Source organism: Taurulus bubalis (genome assembly GCF_910589615.1).
Source record: "Taurulus bubalis genome assembly, chromosome: 4".
Classification (NCBI taxonomy): Eukaryota; Metazoa; Chordata; class Actinopteri; order Perciformes; family Cottidae; genus Taurulus; species Taurulus bubalis.
This window is the reverse complement of record NC_136592.1, coordinates 742,501-759,334: the sequence shown is the minus strand read 5'-3', so window position 1 is coordinate 759,334 and position 16,834 is coordinate 742,501. Positions and strand designations below refer to the sequence as shown.

At 47.8% G+C, this 16,834-nt stretch overlaps 1 protein-coding gene across 1 annotated transcript in view; it reads left to right on the top strand.

Moving 5' to 3' along the window:
• chsy1 (chondroitin sulfate synthase 1) overlaps positions 1-16,339 on the top strand; it is a gene marked incomplete at its 3' end in the record, with an annotated part of 38,841 nt that extends 22,502 nt beyond the window's left edge. Inside the window, exon 3 of the mRNA XM_079217272.1 lies at positions 14,747-16,339. Within this exon, the coding sequence (XP_079073398.1) occupies positions 14,747-16,339 (1,593 nt within the window). The remainder of the gene's footprint in view (positions 1-14,746) is intronic.
• Positions 16,340-16,834: the final 495 nt, after the last annotated feature.

Sequence of the window (16,834 nt, the reverse complement as noted above, 5' to 3'; positions counted from 1 at the left end):
TTACTGGGTTAACCTTTGTGCTAAGGTTACTGGGTTAGCCTTTGTGCTAAGGTTACTGGGTTAACCTTTGTGCTAAGGTTACTGGGTTAACCTTTGTGCTAAGGTTACTGGGTTAGCCTTTGTGCTAAGGTTACTGGGTTAGCCTTTGTGCTAAGGTTACTGGGTTAGCCTTTGTGCTAAGGTTACTGGGTTAACCTTTGTGCTAAGGTTACTGGGTTAACCTTTGTGCTAAGGTTACTGGGTTAGCCTTTGTGCTAAGGTTACTGGGTTAACCTTTGTGCATGACTGAACATGTGATGCTTTATGCATCAAAAGAGTAAACCCTAATCGTTTACGTCATTCTTAAAGAGAACACACCTTCAGCGGAGGTTACATCAGCAGGGGGCTGAGGGGGTTTCAGGTGTGGCGTAACCTCAGTGATTACATTCTTAGACGATGAATCTTTTAGGTGCAAGGTTGGCAGTCCCAAGACTGCAGAGGGAGGCTGTCGGACAGAAATGGAAGGCCATTGGAAACTCGTTAGGCCTTGAGAAGATGGAGCTGACTTTGTGCTGACTGGATTCTGTCCCTGATGTTGTCTGGTCTGACTGGGCCTGAATATGTGATTGATCAGCCCCTCTGTGGACTGAGAAGCAGGCGGTGCCTCGCTGCAGCAGGCAGGTGATATGGTTCAGTGTAGTCCCAGCACACATTAATTTGTTGTGACACTTCTATGATGGTGTAGATCTTTAGCTGGCACCAGCTCTATTGGCTTCTACTTTTTTGAGGCACGAGTCATTTCACAGCTCCTTCAACAGCTCTAGGTTGTATCCACACCAGACATCTTTGTTACTGACATGTCAGCATGCGCTGCTTTAAGAAGTTGTGGTTGTATCAGCGCCTGCAGACTGGACAGCACATCGCTGCTCTGAGCACAGGGGCTGGTGAGCAACATCTCTCCTATACCGCTTGATAATGACTTCTATTGTGACGTTTCTCCTCACTCCCCAAATGAATCCATCTACAGCTTCCTCACTTCCCCTCTCTTTTCCCTCTCTGACCTGTGCAGACGGTCTAGAAATGCTCTCACTTTTTCCATCTTCTCACAACTTTTTCTCTCTGCTCTGCTTTCCTCAGCGGAAATAGTCGTCTCACCAAATCCACAGGTTTTCTTTGAGGATTTACCTCGTCATAAACTTTTCTTTTTTTCAAACATCACTTGATATTCTAAAATTAGTCAAAACAAGTCTTGCGTCCATTTGGACCAAGACCAAGTCTCTTTGCCCAGACATGGTTGGGATCCCCACCAGCACATGATCTCCAGCAGTGATTGATTTGATGAACCGTGCTTCTTGTATCCAACACAATAGTGCCATGGTTTCCTCTCCTCTCTGGTGAGTACAGTAGTGTCAGTAGATGCAGATGCTACTTAGAGCAGGGATTGAATGTGAATCCAGTCTTGGATTGTGAAGTGTCACTTTCTGTGTCCATCATTAGAGAAGCAACATGAAAGTCAGTCTGACCTCAGCCAAGGTAATGCGCCACTAAACTAGACACTTAGTCACACCGGGGGACTAATAGGATTGTCATGGGAAAGTGGCCTCTTCTGGGAGGATGGGAGCAACAAATCGACTGACTGAAAGGAAATCTTAAGTCATCACCAACATTTTTAAGGCCGGCACTTCTCCCTGCCTCTACGTCTGTAGAAAACTCAACTCTATTATTAATCCATGTGGAAGGATGTGTTCAGATGAGCCACTGGGACTTGGACTCCAAATGAAACCTCATGCTGCTCCTTTAAAGTACAGACTAAACCTTCCCTTTCATTACCTGCCAGCCCTCATTTCTCTGTATTGCATTATTATCTCCATCTAGCTCTCTACCTCCAGCTACGACTAACTTAGAGTTACATGTCGGGTTTTGAATTGGACTTCCCGTCCGGAAATGGATAAGTGACTGTTGATCACTATGTAGCCCTCTGTTTTCAGCAGGAGTCCAACATGCATGCCACACCTCAACTCACTGGCTCATCACATACTGAGACTCATTGCGTGTACATAGCAGGTTGCAGCAGAAAGCAGTACTTATTCAGTGGGAGGCGCTCACTTCTTTAAAAGCATCTGAAGGGATGGTTTGGGTTGTTAGCAGTGTGGTTGGATGAGCTACTTCTCCATTGCAGTGCATTGGCTCCAGTAGATGGAAGCCAGCACAGCCCCAGTAACACACAGGAGCAAAGCCCTGGACTGAAATCCCCATGAATATTCTGTCATAATGCCATACGTGCTCCAGTAATGCAGACCACTTATTAGAACAAAAACGGAGCAAAATGAATTGGAGCTATGGGCCGCAGCATATTACAATGTATGGTATCATTGAAGGATTCTAGTGGTACTGGATTGTCATGTTTTAAACGATACCAAGCCGTGACGTTGGACATCTTTAAGATGAAGCTGTGCTTTCTGTTCTCAACACAAGACACTCCAGACCTGCACTCCTCTCCAACTCTCACGCCCGTTTCCACCGTTGTCTTCTGGCAACAAGTCCCAGAGTTCTGTTCTGTTGCTACTCAGTGGACCTGCTGGTCTACAGAGAGAGGACGGCAAACTGTAGAAGTTATTGCTGGTGATTAAACATGTGGAACATTGTCACTCCATGTCATGTGAAACAGCTTGACTTCACTTGGCTAAGACGACAGACGGAGCACATGTGTGTTTGACGTGTTGATCAACAGCCACTAACAGAGCCATGTACAGTAGGTGTTGCAGTTTATTTATTTCCTCAGAGAACAATGAGCAGTTTCTTCCTCTTGAGTCTCAGCTAATGCACTCTCTGGCACCACACAAGCTTCCTTACAACAATATTTCATTAGGAAGTGGGACCTCATTACACTGGGCCTTTGTTTGCTGTGCTCTGCTGTGGCTGTGGAAGGTGTGGATGAAGCTCAAGGCCGACGGCCAGTGATCCACTAGCAGGGTCTCAAGGGAGCGCTTCAGTTTCCACATGCGTTCCAGTTACTTAGTGTAGACACATTGCGTCACAGTGTTGCCATATACTGTGCACGCGTCTCCAGCCATCCCCTGCTCCCCTTTGTAACTGTTTGTGAACAAAAACAAAACAAGCTATTTGTCATAATTCAATAAATATAGCAATTTCACACCGATTTCTAATCAAATAAAATGATGAAGTGATGACATTTTGGACGGACATGAATGTAAAACTGTAACATGACTTACTGTTTTCAAAATATGTGCTTCATGCTGACTGTTGAAATGTTAATGTTTCATAATCATATGGCCTAATAATGCAATAGCGGTCTCCTGCTCACAGAAGCCGGAGAGCAGGGCTGCCGTTCACATTAGAGCGATACCGGTGTCTGGAATGAGAAAACGTTGTACACTTTACTCTCTGTAAAAACGCATATCATTTCAGTTGTAAAAAAATCTGCCCAAACTTTTCAATCCACACACAAACACAGCAATACAAGCCCTCCCTCCCCCTCCTCCCTCCCCCTCCTCCCTCAGCACAGCATAGCGTGAGAGCTCTGCCGTGCGTCTGGAGGAAGCACATGTGGGACGTGTCGCCCCGGCCGGCTCTGCATTAAGCATCACAGATATTGCAGCGAGCGCTGTCTGTGTGGAGATTTGAGAAGCGTAACCACACTGAGGGGCACAGCAGGTCTGCGCCTCATCCCGGGAGTCACACCGTCTCCGTGTTCCTCTCCTCCATCGGCTCTCAGCCAAGTCTTCTTTTGTTTGGTTCTTGTTGTTTTGGTTCCAGTCTCTCTCTCTCTCACACACACACACACACACACACACACACAGCCAACAAAGTGATAAGTAAGTGTGTAACGATCCATCCATCTGGATCCATGTATCGATTCAATAATCAGCCTTTATTGTGTCATCCCAGCCGTCTCGTGCGCCTCCTTCCTGTTGGAGGCAGAGGATCCTTCACCTGCTAGAGCTGCACACTGAGCCAAGAGGCCGCTCATGAGCGCACTGGTCTCCATTGCACGTGCTTCAGATTGGCTGCCAGTTATTACAGAGGGAGCTTAACATTTCTGCATGAACCAAAGTGGATCGGCTCGATCAGCTTTTGTTACGTCTGAGTTTCTCACCTCGGTTTGTGGGGAAATTAGATTGTTGGTCAACTCTTTACAGATCTGCATTGAAGTCAGTTTTAGGGAAAACAATCTCTCAGACGATACTCATGTAGGGATGTAAGTGTGAGCTTTATTAGGGTTCTCCTGGAACACACTCTAAATGATTAGACTAAAATGATTCACTTTAACGTGTAACATTTTGCCATGTGATATGAAAAACCAAATAACAAAACTTCCCGTCATCAGAACCAAAGCTCTTCTCCAGGTTCTCATGTAAGTGAGAAGTTGAGTGTTTCCCTTCATGTCGGCGGCGGCGTCACGCGGCTGCATGTGTCGGTGGTGACATCTGGACCAGGAGCCGTAACGTCAGCATACAGCTGTTCTCCTGTACCTGGGGGCCGGTGGGATCAAGCGAGTACAGGGGTGTAATTAGGGCTCCGCTCCCGCCGACCCCCCGGGCAGACCACAGGGCTGTGGGAGGGACTCCAGCTGAATTCCCCGAACACTCCTGGAACCGGAGAGCCTGCTCCGCCTCGGCTCTGTCCTCTTCAGTACCCAGAAGGCCCTCTGCTCCGAAGGTCTGGACCTCAGGGCGCAAACGTCAGCCTCACCTCAGCTGTGAGTGTGTAGCACATCATCCACAGCGTTGCTGGCACTGAGGAGATGACAGAGTGGAATTCATCCTGTGAGGTCTTGGTTAAACGATGGCTGGATCTGCACATTTCATCTGCAAGATTCACTGTTGTAATGAATCTGCAATCCATTTGTTGCATAGTGGACGGTTTCACACTAAGAACTCTGTCGCTTTATGTGACATGTATTAGTACAACCAGGTGGCTGACCTCTGACCTCCTGGGTAGCTCAGAAAACAGGGAGACATTTTAGGAAAATGTATTTCTAATAGGAGACCCAATGCAGACCAGAACCAACACCTCTAGAGCTCTTCTGACAGGATGGAGCTGCTGTTGTGTAGCAGGTGCTGTTCCATGCACTTCCTCCACTGTGATACGAGCTCTAATTGGGGAGGAATTGGACTTGAAAGGGAGATGTTCAGTTGGAACAGAGGGATTGTTTAGGGGGGCAGATTACAGGTTTGCATGAACATATTCACTTTCAGTCGGGGACATTGTGTAGAAACACTTGTCTCTGAGCTTTCCTCCACCCACGTCCCAGTTCCTGGTTCCTCCAGCTTCCTTGGGCGGCACTCACTAAATGCTAGCTCCATGGACCACCAGGCCTCCACAAATATGCTGCTGCCCACTGCGCAGCTATAATTACCTCCAACAATAAAGAAAACGAAGAAGAAATTGACCAGTATTGGGTAGTTTTTCCCTTCGCTTTTATGGAAGGTTTTAATTTAGGCCTGTGCCTCGGTGGTGGAGGCAGCTCATGCTGTGATCCGCCCATGCTCTGCCATAACCAAGCAGCTGCTCGCAGAATGACGAGGAGCTGTGGGCCGTCGGTGACAGGAGACCTCGTCCACATCACGCATATCAAAGTAGTGCGGACTACTCCTGTGGGTCAGGCTGAGGACTGACCTGGTGGCGCTTTGCTGTTAGCGCTCCTTTATTGTATTTATCAAATGGAGAGCAGGCAGCTCGACAATGAGGATTGCCTGCTTGCCTGAGGAAAAAGGAGCTGATGATGGAAGTAGTGAAAGACTGAGCCATCTGGCTTCATGTGCAGTACTGACCGGGCTCTGTTTATGCTCTGAAGCCCATCTCAGTTATCCTGGAAACAGGAGCTCAGGTTTATAATCAATGACTGGACAGACGTTCCTTTACCTCATCCCAAATTAAGTTTGACAATTGTCGCCGGTCTTTGTTGTTAATTGATACACTTTAGGGAACAAAACACCAGCCTGGCAGGTGAAACTCCTGTTGGTTTAATTAGTCAGTGATTCTATGTCATGGCACATGAAATCAGAGATGATCCTCTCTAAAAGCTTCATGAAGGAGCTGCAGCTCAACCGGAGCTCATGATCCTGGTAGTGGACTGGGGGTGTGTGATGATCCTGGTAGTGGACTGGGGGTGTGTGATGATCCTGGTAGTGGACTGGGGGTGTGTGATGATCCTGGTAGTGGACTGGGGGTGTGTGATGATCCTGGTAGTGGACTGGGGGTTTGTGATGATCCTGGTAGTGGACTGGGGGTGTGTGATGATCCTGGTAGTGGACTGGGGGTGTGTCCGTCCCCCTCCAGGGTGCAGGCCAGGACACATCAAAGCTGCTAGCGTGACGCCACACAGACTCTCCCGGGCGCCGCAGCACTTAGTGAGGAGGACGGCCGCCTGCAGGGACTCTCACTATTTTTGGTACCAGATGAAGGTGTGTTTGCTTCTTGGTTAGTGAGAGCAGCCTCTGGTGTGGCATGATGATGATGATGATGATGATGATGATGATGAGCCCTCCTCAGATCTTTGACCACGCTGCGTTCTTCTGGGTTTGCCCAGTAGCAGGATAATTGAACTGTCCTCATCCTCTCACTGGATTGATTTTATGTCGGCATCATTTAGTTGGAACTGTGCAGATGGCTCCTAAAACATCTGCATGCTGGGTGGTAAGGATACTTAGAGTTGGATCTTCATTCAGTTCCATTGTAGTCACGAGTCCTGCAATATGTTGTCATCACTAAAAGAAGATTCATAAACATGAGCAGTCTGACGTTAATACTTCAGACTGTGAACAGGGATCAAACAACGTGATGAAGACGCCGGTCTGGTAGCTACTGATTGTGACGGTTTCTTTGAGACGGAAGTGGAGCAAGCGTCTAGTTCTGCTTTTGTGGTAAGCTGTCCTCTTGGGCTGCCTGTACAGAGTAACGGCGTGAGTGGTTTCCACCTGGCAGCTTCACACGTCTGCTGCCATGTTCTGTGCATGAATATATTCTGTAGGGCCGCTCATGTGGCCTGAAGGACTTTATCCTGAAGCGACAACGATTGGCTCAACAGCCTTTTCCCCTGACTTTAGTTATAAATAAGTTTTATTGTGAGGCTATTATTCGGTATATTGTTGTATGACGGTTTTAAAACGTAATACATACTGGTTTATTGGTGAATGTAGATCACAGAAGGACTGTGACGCTTGTAAAAAAGTGACAGTGACGAGTGCAGCGGCTTATTATTCATAAAGTAGAACAGTTTTCAACTCTCTGCGCTATAAAAAACCCAAACGTGCATCTGTCAGCTCAGAACAGACGCATTCATGAACGGCGGTTGGCTTGACGGTGCATACGGCCCTGTGGTGCTGGTGCAAACCACTGTCTCCCTTTGAAGAACGGACTGCCACCAGGAGAGGACTGGGCAGGTCTCTGGGTTCAGCTGCATCCTGTGTTGTAGGGTTCTTGACCTGGACACCTTCCAGGTACGTCTGCCCCACGCTGGCTGTCTGCGCTCCTCAGGCTTAGGGAGAAGGACTCGTTTGATTGTGGGGATAATGACACGCGTGTTCCAACAGGCTCTCCTTGAAGTGCGCTTCACTCTGTTCACGTGAAACGGGACAGGAGTAATTCAAACCCTGGCTCCTCCTCACCGCCACACAGTCGACCAATCACGGCTTCGAGTGGGCGTGGATGCCCCGCCCATCCATCAACATAAAGCTGTGGGGAGAGGTGTTTTTCACGTCATGTATTCAGATTGTGCCATGAAAGCATTCTTTACTTACACAGAAGATGTTATGACTCCATCATTACCTGGGACTATCAGCTGTCCCTAAGGCCTGATCTCCTCTCGGTCCACAGGGATGTTAAGAGGCTGCTATGTGGAAGACAGTCCAGGTCCATCAGAGGCTGACATCCGGTCAGAAACCCAGTGGGTCCCCGAGTCCCCAGGTGGTGGGATGTTTGGGCTACACTGTCCTGAGCAGGAAAAGAAGCTGTCTGAGGGGGTTTGTTTTTCAATTGGTCCCAACAAGGAGAATGAGTATGTTTCTAGTTCAACTTTAAACTCTAGACTTTTCAGAGAGGCACTGGTGTCCAACACATAGATGGAAGCCCAGACGGATAATATAAAGCAAAGCGATGCCAGCTGATCCTCCGACAGCAGTGGGGATGTGATGGACGTCTCTGAAGCCATGAGACCAGTGGTGATGCCATGTTTAATGGGATGAGCACAGCCAGGAGAACAGAATCTGAGAAAAATACATGTTCTCACCAGACTTTACTGTCAGAATTCTAGTTGTCTTTCTGAGAACTGTGAGAAATCTTTCTTTTTTCCGACGTGGCCTCAACTCTTCTGTAATTGAGTCTTAACAGTGCATATCTCCCATCTCTCCTGGAGAGAGCTAAAGAAGACCTCTGGAGAGAGGGAACGAAGGGCCTTTCCTGCTCCCTGCCACCAGTCCGGTCCTCAGACCAGAGACTCCTCCTGCAGCTCTCAAAAGGGCTGGAGTAATAAGAGCTCATATTCAGATAATGACGCTTATCAAGCTCATCGACCTTCTATTGCGATGTGCAACACATGGCGTCTGGCCGGAGGGATCATCACACTTGGATGTGTACGATCAAGTTCAGTCAATTCAAATTAGTTTAATAACTATGGAGATGCTTGCTGACCCAAATAAAAGCACATGCATGTTGGCCCAGTGAGTGGCTCTAACTGGCCGCTCTGTGCTCCTGAACACAACATGACATTGTTTGCTAAAGAGTCAGCTCGTGAGCGTTACTCATGACTCTCATCGAAAGATGCTTCAGAGTCCTTAACTTCCTGAGAGGAACCCTCTTCTGCTCGGTCCATCTGAGGTGGTTTTAAAAGCTAACCCTCCTCAGGTGGAGGTTCACAGGTGACCCTGGATCACAGCTTCACTTGGAGCTTGAAGTTGAATGTTTTGGTACAACGCAATTACATTTAATCTGCGTTTAGTCAAAACTAAAGTTACGTTTAAAGAGGTTTAAATGTATTCTTCATTTTGAACTACAGTTTAAAGGTTGGTGCAAAAATGATTAGTTAAACTATGTAATCAGGTGTAACCAACCCAGCCTTAGTGTCTTCATGTCCTGCACATCACGGACCCATGCAGTGTAAGACAGGCAGATACAGATGATGTGTGTTTGGGTTTGATGGATACGGGCTCAGTGTAATGCTGTCATGGCAACAGAGGAGGGGATCGTGTTCCTCGGTCACATTTCAACCAGCCGGTCTGAGAACTGGGATTCCTGCCAGTGTGTTGCATCGTGGACCAGCAACCACCTGACTGGAACGTGACTGGGGGAGATCAATGCATCCAACTGCCACAGATCTGATATGGTGTCGTCAAACGTTTTCCTTTTGAATGTGTGCTACTTAACATTCTGATTTGACGTGGCTATGGAACTCCTCAGGTCACCAAGAGAAAGGATGGGGTGTGTGTGTGTGTGTGTGTGTGTGTGTGTGTGTGTGTGTGTGTGCGTGTGCGCGTGCGTGTGTGTGCGTGTGTGTGCGTGTGTGTGTGTGTCATCCCGCGGTGGCTCTGCTCCATCAGAACAGCGCCGGCTCGCTCACACGCTGCTCCGGGCCCTGGAAGGAGGCTCGGGAAAGCCAGGCATCTTTCAGCATGTTTGTTTTTTCTATTTGGTCAACTTCCAACGAAGGAAACGGGAAAATAAATGTGGACCTGGAATGTCTCTTTTGAGCAGTTTGTAGCCACGGGATGATGTTCTATGATACAAGAAAGGAAATGATTGCATCTGCCAACTCGCAATGGTATGTCAGCTGGTAATGACTTTAACAAGGAAAGACAGGCAATGATTCAGCCTGGTTCTGTAGACAGAACCTTGTCAGAAAAAGCTTTTATTTTCTGAAGTCATGTTAATCCAGAGGTTTTTCAGTTCTAGGAGTTGATGAGACGCTTCACTCCTCTGCCTCAGAGTAGAAAGAGCCATTTGTCCGGTTGACTGTGATAAGTAGGAGTCCAGAGTGATGTGACTCACTGAGCCTCATATCCTGCTGCTGTCGTTCTAATATCCTGACCCGGCCCTGTTCAAAGCGCACCTCGTCTTTGTTTGGTTCCTCATCGAATGAATTCAGGCCACACAACCTTCACCTGCTGACTCTGAATCAGTCGCTTCTGCTCTCTTGCCAGCAGCTCTATTGGTTTGTGCTGCAGCCACACAGTTCATATCACACTGCTGTGGCTTTTATTCTGAAGGGCTCTTCAGAATAAAGACACAGCCCATCAGCATTCGTTTGTAAATCATTGTATGTGGTTGATTGGAGAGGACATTGTATTAAATTCCATGACCTTGTTAAAGGAATAGTACTGACAAAAATAAAATGGGAAATTTACCATTTGACGTACAGTACAACCAAGATCTGAACCCTGGTGCTTCAGGCAGTCTGGGTCCATCCAGCGGTTCTTCTCTTGTTCCTCTGCTTCCTCCTCTTCTTTCTCCTCACCTGTCCTTCCATCCAGACAATACGAACACTTCAGGTCCTGAGTATCCGCCAAAACAATTGTGATTGACAATATTATCACAATAATCATCAAAATGTGCTTAAAATGGCACTTTACCTCACATGACGTTAAGAAACCAATGTTTTATTGCATTACAGATGATGAAGAAAACAAGTGCATTTAAAATAAGGTTAACATAACTCATGAGGTCCCGCTGCTTAAATGAAGGGCAAATGATAAAACCTATTATGAAGATGAATTCTTGGGGCCTGTCATATAATGTGCATGCTGTTTATTTCTGTTGCTTTAATTTAAACAAAGTTCAACACCTTGTTCTGGAGGAGTCATCTGAAGCGTTCTTGTCCTGTTTCATGCATGCCACGCTGCAGGTCGTCACCTGCAGGACCAGTAGTTACATTTGCAGTGCCGCATATGAAAACGGTCTTTTTCTCAACACGTTTCACAATGAAAGTCTTGTTAGGAAGTGACTGTGCACTGGAACGCTACAGGGCTTTTCATTTGAAAGGATACAGGAAGTGTTGAGTTTGTATTCTCATACTGATGTTCTGCTCATCAACATGTGCAATAAGAGAATCAAAGCAGCAGCAGTGTTGCATTGTGGGCAGTGAGACTTCATCTCTTCATCCACTCCTCCATTATGTCTTCAGAGCTCCACCGCTCAGACGGTTAGCATTGATGCTGCTGATGGGATGACCTCCTCCCATCACACGCATCACACAGACTATTGTGGCGCTGTCTTAGGTGAGACAAGCTTTTAGATTGAGTTTGGACAGACCACCCTCGCTTACAAAAGAGCCAATTACAGCAGCATAATGCGGTGTTCAGTTAGATTTGCATGGCCCGCTCACAAGCAGCAGGGCCCATTGTGCTGCAGATTAAACGCCATGCGGCCTCCAGCTCGGACTGAGCCTCACTTCCTCTCCGTGTGCTCCGTGACTGAGCATCATTTAACATTACGCTCTGCTTTATCAGCTGACTGAACTCTGTAACTCCTAATAGTCCGTTTTTATTTTGGGTAATAAATTGAGGGACCAACAGCAATCCCAGATCACCTTTCCTGTGTTTTAGTGTTAACAGTGACCGTGTAGTTGGTTTATAAAGACCTTTCTTCCAGCAGGACGTCCTACGTGAGACTTACGGGACGCCAGGCTTGATGCATGTCAGAGTGTGTATTTAGAGTCTGAACCTCTGTAATCACAGCACAGATCTTCTCCTTTCCCTTCAGATAATATGACGTGCTGGTGGTTTGATAATACTGTTTCTCTGCTGTGATTATTATGTTTGTGTTGACTTGTTTGGCTCCCAGTAGTGGAGATGAAACTGAATCCAGACGTCGTGTCTGATGAGGCTGTCTCTGTTTCAGTCGACCACAAGCCAATTTGGAACCAACGCGTTCATCTTCCCGATGCCGAACGCAACCCAAATAGCGTGATGCAATCTTAGGGCAGCCGTCCGCTGTCTATTTCACTGAAGAGTTTGAAATGAAGCACACAGGCTTCAGCTCCCAATACCTGCTGACTTACTTTGCCTTTGTTAGAGAACCGTTCAGGGATGCTGTGAGGTTAATGACTGTGAAAAAATTGCACTAAGGAATCATAAGTTGCAACGGTGACCACAAAGTAGAGGTCATGTAATTAGGACAGGTCCTAATGATGGGGAAACCACAGGAGAGAGCCATAAACATCCGGACCAGTTGGCTGTCAGCTGATGACCAGCGGTGTGTCCCTGCTGGATACGTCTGAGCCAACACATGAACTACTGAACACGTACTGTGGGGAGGGAACCTACAGTAAAACAAACGCAGACTAAAGCCTGGGGCTCATCTGCTCTGTGTGTCCTTCACGTATCTCATCATGACCCGCTCCTCCGACTGCATGGACACTTGCCGGTGTATTGCTGGGGACCTCACAGCAATAACTCTGTGGAATTTGGTGCAATTTGGACACACAATCAGTATTACCGTAAAAGTCGGGTTACGAGCCGCTACTACCTCCGGTCGGTGTCCCCGCTAGCTCCCCGCTGTAGCCAGCTAGCGCTCCTGCTAGCTCCCCGACAACCACCCCGACGGTAGCGGGGCCAGCCCCGGCTCGATACCCGACTCGGGCAGTAGCAGCAGCAGTGGGGAGCTAGCAGCAGTGCTAGCTTGCTACAGCGGGGACACTCACCGAATGTAGAAGCAGCTTGTAACCCGACTTTTACGGTACTACATTTTGAATAAACTCACCGATACCTGTGTAACAGTGAGGGCGGAGCTTCAGGGAAGGCGGAGCTTCGGGGCTCTGCAGACTATACAGGCTGCAGTTCACTTGTGCTGCTGGATGCTGCATAAACTAACGCTCAAAGTAACATTTGTAACGGTACATTGCACAATATTTACCCCATCTTCTTGAATGTGAATGTGAATGTGACGATGGACATTCAAATTGTCTTTCAAAAACCTCCGAAGCCGGAATGACATTCGATACAGCCGCTGGAATGATTGTGACCGGCTGTGTTACACCCGACCACGTCAACATGCTCCAGACCAATTAAACCAAATGGAGTTTTGTCCAATAGGATGTTGTTGGGACTATTGGGCTATCAGAGTGATGAACACGGCTTTCACTCCTCAACTTCCAGGAATGTTCTTCATAAAGTTCAGCAGCCAAATTCTCAATTTTATAGCATTTATAGATGACTGGCCAAGTCAATAATCATGATTAATTCTGAATAAGTCTGGTTTATCAGAATACTTTCCAGCCTTCAGATGCCTAAATGAGTTAAAGTCCCTCACAGGAACGTTGTCAGATGAGGGCAGTGTTTTTGGTTTGAAAGAATGCACTCGTGAATTTCTGTTCGTTGTTACACATGCAATGACCCAGTTTGAGATGAAGGCTGACCCTTCACCTCTGAAGGCACAGCTTGGCTCAAGACGTCCATTAATGACATGCTACAGGGTGTTTTGATTGGCAGGCTGCCCTCTCTTAGCTGCAGAGGAATGCAAGCCAAAGCACAGAAAAGCAACGAGTTACTCAGGCAGTTCCTGTGATCGCATGCAGCTTCAGGTATCATTTTCCATCTCTCTCAGGCCCGTCCTGTCCTATTCCCTGTAAGGCCTTTCCCTGGGGATTGTCGCTGCATTCCAGAGCCGTCTTCTCAAATTAGACTTTCTAGAGGCGGCAGCCCTTCATTGGGAGACAACATACACAAACCCTGCCTTCTTGACCACGCTTGAGCTCCTGCCACAGCTCCAGAGCAAGTTCACACATTCAGCCTCCTGCGATTTGAGGAACAGTCGTTTGTAAAGCTCAGCAGGTATGCAGTGAACACTCACTCACTCACTTGTTGCCAGCAGTGGACTGTGCAGTTGTTGTTGTGCAGCACACTCTTTAGACATGAATATACATCTTGATTAATGTTCAATTGAAGGACTGTAAATGACAGAAAAGTTGTGAAATAGTTTGCCTGCCATGAAAATCTTGGTTCCTGTTGAACCGGTTGCTCCATTTCAATTTGGCCGTCATATTTGTTTTCCAGAAAACAATAACTGTGGTCATGTGATTACCTTCAGCTGAACATATTGGAGAGTTTTCCTTTTGAAGAAAAACACGAGATCAAACACCTGCTGCAGGAAATTGTTCCCACCAAACCTGGTAAAGAGAAGTCCATTTCAGGTGGAGCGGTTCTACGAGAAGAAAGTTTCTTCTTCCTGCTGGTGTTATTATTCAGAGGGATGTTACCTGGTCAGGAACAGGCCTTCAGGTTCACAAACATCTTTCTGAAAGGGTGACCACCTGTGTTAAACTGTGTGGGAAATGTGAATTGTTATTTATTATGTTGTATCTGTGCAAAGTATGGGCAATAACTGTCCATTATTTTATCCACCAAAAAGGCGACATGGAGTTGAGAGCAGGCGTATCGGACAAAGTCTTTCTGTTCCAGTTGTTCAAGTGGCGTTTGATAAGTTGCTCCTACTGTCTTCCGTACTGACAGATTGTGTTACATTGATTGAGTAAAATACAACCATGTGTCTGTGCTCTGAACGCACCTTTTGGGTGGGCTGTATATCCTGTAGAAACACTTTTATGGAACGTTATTGAAGCCTGTAGCTCCACAGACTGGTACTTACAGCAAGGTGCTTATCATGTTCTCGCAACATCATGGTTCTGAGTGCAGCTGGCAACGGAAATTGCTGGTCATACCTGTACCTTCATCTGTCATTAGTAAGCTGTGTGGTTGGGTGCAGACATTGCAAAAGTGTCCTTGGCACTAACACAATCCATGTCTTGTCTCCACAGATGCAGCAGCTCTTCTATGAGAACTACGAACCAAATAAGAAGGGCTACATACGAGACCTCCACAACAGCAAGATCCACAGAGCCATCACCCTCCACCCCAACAAGAACCCTCCTTACCAGTACCGCCTCCACAGCTACATGCTCAGCCGGAAGATCGCAGACCTGCGCCACCGAACCATCCAGCTGCACCGGGAGATCGTCCAGATGGGACGCTACGGAGCCAACGAGCCCAGCCGAGAGGACCTGCAGCTCGGCATGCCGCCTTCGTTCATGCGCTTCCATCCGCGGCAGAGAGAGGAGGTGCTGGAGTGGGAGTTCCTGACAGGGAAGTACCTGTTCTCCTCCTCTGACAGTCAGCCGCCTCGCCGCGGGATGGATTCCTCCCAAAGGCAAGCCCTGGATGACATCATCATGCAAGTGATGGAGATGATCAACGCCAATGCTAAGACGCGAGGGCGGGTCATTGACTTCAAAGAGATCCAGTATGGCTACCGGAGAGTCAACCCCTTATACGGGGCAGAGTATGTGCTGGATCTGCTGCTGCTGTACAAGAAGCACAAAGGAAAGACCATGACGGTTCCTGTGAGGAGGCATGCCTACCTGCAGCAGACCTTCAGCCAGATCCAGTTCAGAGAGGACGAGAAGATGGATGCCAGAGCTCTGGCCAGCCATATCAACAAGGATTCAGACTCGCTCTCATTTCTGTCCAACTCTCTCAAGATGCTTGTGCCTTTCAAGCTGGCCACCTCTGGCCAGGACCAGAGGGAACCAAAAGAGAAGAAGGTCAACATCCTGGTGCCCCTGTCGGGGCGCTATGACATCTTTGTGCGTTTCATGGCTAACTTTGAACGCGTTTGTCTGATCCCAAACCAGAACGTCAAGCTGCTGATCCTGCTCTTCAGCACAGACAACAACACGGAGCGGGTCAAGCAGGTGGAGCTGATGCGGGAGTATCACATGAAGTACCCTCGGGCCGAGATGGAGATAAAGCCCGTCACCGGCTCCTTCTCCAGGGCGCTGGCTTTGGAAGTGGGTTCCTTGCACTTCTCCAACGATTCGCTGCTCTTCTACTGCGATGTGGATCTGCTCTTCACCAGTGACTTCCTCAAGCGTTGTCGGACCAATACGGCCCTGGGGGAGCAAACATACTTCCCCATCATCTTCAGCCAGTATGACCCCAAGGTGGTGTATGCTGGGAAGGTCCCTAGCAACAACCACTACGTCTTCACCGCCAAGACGGGTCTGTGGAGGAACTACGGCTTCGGCATCGTCTGTGTCTACAAGGGGGACTTGGTTCGAGCTGGAGGCTTTGACACCTCTATACAGGGCTGGGGGTTGGAGGACGTGGACCTTTTTAATAAATTTGTCCAGTCGGGGATTAAGTTGTTCAGAAGCACAGACACGGGGATAGTGCACGTGCACCACCCCGTCATATGTGACCCAAACCTGGAGGCGAAGCAATATAAGATGTGTCTGGGCTCCAAGGCCTCGTCGCACGGCTCCACCCAGCAGCTGGCCGAGCTGTGGCTGGAGAAGAACGACCACGGCTTCAGGAGGCTGGCCAGCAATAACGGCTCAGCTAGGACAGCGTGAGAAAAGCCGGGTCAGACGGTCATGAACTGAAGAGGGAACCGGTCGGTCCTGACGTCTCACTGCGTGGTGTTTTCACTACCTAATTTATTTTTTACTGAAACGAAAGACTTAACATGGATATATTTTGAAAATATGTCTTCTTTTTTTTTAAACAAGTCTGGGTTCTAGTATGGCATTACATAATTGATTAATGATCAAATAAATGTGTTGTGAGCCTGAGGCCCTCTTCCTGTGACATGAAGCCACATCATGTCCTTGGTTATTCCAATGGTCTCAGACCAGCAGTGCTCCAAATAGAACTCAACTCTTGATTGTGAATGTTTACAAAAGACTGATTGTCAACAACGTTTCATCAGTGACTCGATCACAGCGATCTCTGGCCGGGGTTCCACTTGTCTTTTCAATGCGTCGTGTTTCTGCTCCATCACCGGACCACATGAATACTTACACCTGGCTCGCAGTGGCTTCAGGTCTCAGTGAGGTGGACACGATCCA